This window comes from Micromesistius poutassou, assembly GCF_964030765.1.
Source record: "Micromesistius poutassou genome assembly, contig: SCAFFOLD_1546, whole genome shotgun sequence".
Classification (NCBI taxonomy): Eukaryota; Metazoa; Chordata; class Actinopteri; order Gadiformes; family Gadidae; genus Micromesistius; species Micromesistius poutassou.
Genome location: NW_028177683.1, coordinates 10,001 through 12,456, shown reverse-complemented (window position 1 = coordinate 12,456; position 2,456 = coordinate 10,001). Strand labels below are relative to the sequence as shown.

General features: G+C 48.5%; 1 protein-coding gene across 1 annotated transcript in view; it reads left to right on the top strand.

The window, feature by feature from the left end:
* Positions 1-54: 54 nt before the first annotated feature.
* The window catches only part of LOC311375803 (myosin light chain kinase family member 4-like), a gene marked incomplete at its 5' end in the record, with an annotated part of 5,961 nt that continues 3,559 nt past the window's right edge, over positions 55-2,456 (top strand). Inside the window, 3 exons of the mRNA XM_084490855.1 lie at positions 55-148; positions 451-560; positions 1,944-2,085. Of these exons, the coding sequence (XP_084346981.1) occupies positions 55-148; positions 451-560; positions 1,944-2,085 (346 nt within the window). The remainder of the gene's footprint in view (positions 149-450; positions 561-1,943; positions 2,086-2,456) is intronic.

Genomic DNA, 2,456 nt, shown 5'->3' with positions numbered 1-2,456 from the left:
CACACACACACATATGTATTTATATATCTATATATATTTATGCTCTTTTTAAAGGGGTCGCTTCGGCCAGGTGCATAAGTGCGTGGAGAACTCCTCCGGACTCACGTTGGCGGCCAAGGTCATCAAGGCCCGGAGTCAGAAGGAGAAGGTAGTGGCGTGTTGGTGTGGGCTGTTTTATGACGTTTGGCTGTGATGTATGAGGAATTAAATCATACCGTCCTATGGCTGGCAACCACTCTATTTACAGGGGTCCTAAATTATATTTAGGGTTGTGGGGGGGGGCTTTCTCCCCAAGGCCTCTTGCGAAATAAGCTGCAGGAATGTTCTTTGCCTTGGGTGAGAGATTTGACCTAGAAAACAAGAGGCGACAGCTGCCCATTGTCACTGCTGTGCATGCCTTTGCTTCGTCCCGTCTCGCTCTATCTGTGTCTTGTGTTCCTGTTTTAACAGGAAGTGGTCAAGAATGAGATCCAGGTCATGAACCAGCTGGACCACGCCAACCTCATCCAGCTGTACGCTGCCTACGAGTCCCGCAACGACATCATCCTCGTGCTGGAATTGTAGGCCATTTCATATTTCATATCTCACTGTCCTTTTTGCTGTTGTCAGTGTAAATGGTAAATGGTAAATGTCCTGCATTTAATCCAGCGCTTTTCTGACCAGTGGCCACTCAAAGCGCTTTACAATACTGCCTAACATTCACACATTCATACACACATTCACACACCAACGGCGGAGTCAACCACGCAGGGCGACAGCCAGCTCGTCAAGAGCAGCCAGGGTGAGGTGTCTCGCTAAGGGGACACCTCGACACTGGAACCGGGGATCGAACCAGCAACCTTCCGGTTGCCAGCCAACCCGCTCTACCTCCTGGACCTCATGCAGCCCCAGTAGTGTAGCGTTCTTCTATTGGATGACAAGCGCTACAATATCCCTGCTCTGACAACCCTGGACTATCACAAAGGTTCCTAAAATTACTAAAATCCTCGACTAGATGAACCAAAGGGGCGGGATTGTCTAGTGGTTGCGGTGGTTTGACTTCCAGCCGAATGGTCCTCGCTTCGATCCCCGAAGTGTCAGTCTACCTGTTCTGTGATAGCTGCTTCTTGATAACATGACTTCCATGTCAGTGACTTTGGATGTGGCGAACTGCACTCTCATGTTAATTGGTGTGTGTGCGTGTGTGCGTGTGTCTTTGTGTGCGTGTGTGTGCGTGCGTGTGTCTGTGTGTGCGTGTGTGTGCATGTGTGTGCGTGTGTGTGCGTGTGTCTGCGTGTGTCTGTGTGTGCGTGTGTGCGTGTGTCTTTGCGTTTGTGCATCTATGTGTACGTGTTTGAATATGTGTATGTGTGTGAATGTGTGTGTACGTGTGTGTCTGTGTGTGCGTGTGTGCGTGTTTGTACATCTGTGTGTTTGTGTGTCTGTGCGTCTTTTTTCTGTGTTGTCTGTGTGTCTGTGTGCGTCTGTGTGTCTGTTTGCGTGTATCTTTGCGTTTGTGCCTCTTTGCATCTGTGTGTGTGTCTATCCATCTGTGTGTCTGTGTGTCTGTGTTTGTGCGTGTGTCTGTGTTTGTGTGTGTGTGCGTGTGTCTGTACGTCTGTGCATCTGTGCGTCTGTGTGTGTGTCTGTGTGTCTGATTGCTGTGTGTTTGTGCCTCTTTGCGTCTGTGTGTGCGTGCGTCTGTGCATCTGTGCGTCTGTGCGTCTGTCTATCTATCTGTGTGTGTGTGTGTGTGTGTGTGTGTGTGTGTGTGTGTGCGTCTGTGTGTCTCTCTATCTGTGTGTCTGTGTGTCTATCTATCTGTGTGTGTGTGTGTGTGTGTGTGTGTGTGCGTCTGTGTGTCTCTCTATCTGTGTGTCTGTGTGTCTATCTATCTGTGTGTGTGTGTGTGTGTGTGTGTGCGTCTGTGTGTCTGTTTGCTGTGTGTGTGTGTGTGGCCCCAGTGTTGACGGGGGCGAGCTGTTCGACCGGATCATCGACGTGAACTACACCCTGATGGAGCTGGAGACGGTGAGCTTCATCCGACAGATCTGTGAAGGCCTGCAGCACATGCACAAGATGTACATCCTCCACCTCGACCTGAAGGTAAAGCCCACCCCGACCTGGAGGGATCTGTCCTTTCCTCCGTCTCATCGGTTTGTGTGAGATCTGTATGATGTACGTCCTTGCACCTAAAAATAGTACATCATGAAGCATCTTATCCTATCTATCTTTGTTGTATACGGGGAATAGGTTAACCTAACAATTGTTAGTGCTTGGCACTTGTTGATATCAACATCCTTACCGTACCGACAGCGATATATTGTTGTTTCTCTTTTTTCTGACAAATTTACTTAGTGTAAGTCGCTTTGGATAAACGCCCTTCATGAATATGTAAATGTGAATGATCATGAAGTGAAACCAATAGAAAACAGGATGCACACTTAAAAATGTGAAACCCATCCACTGAGTACCTT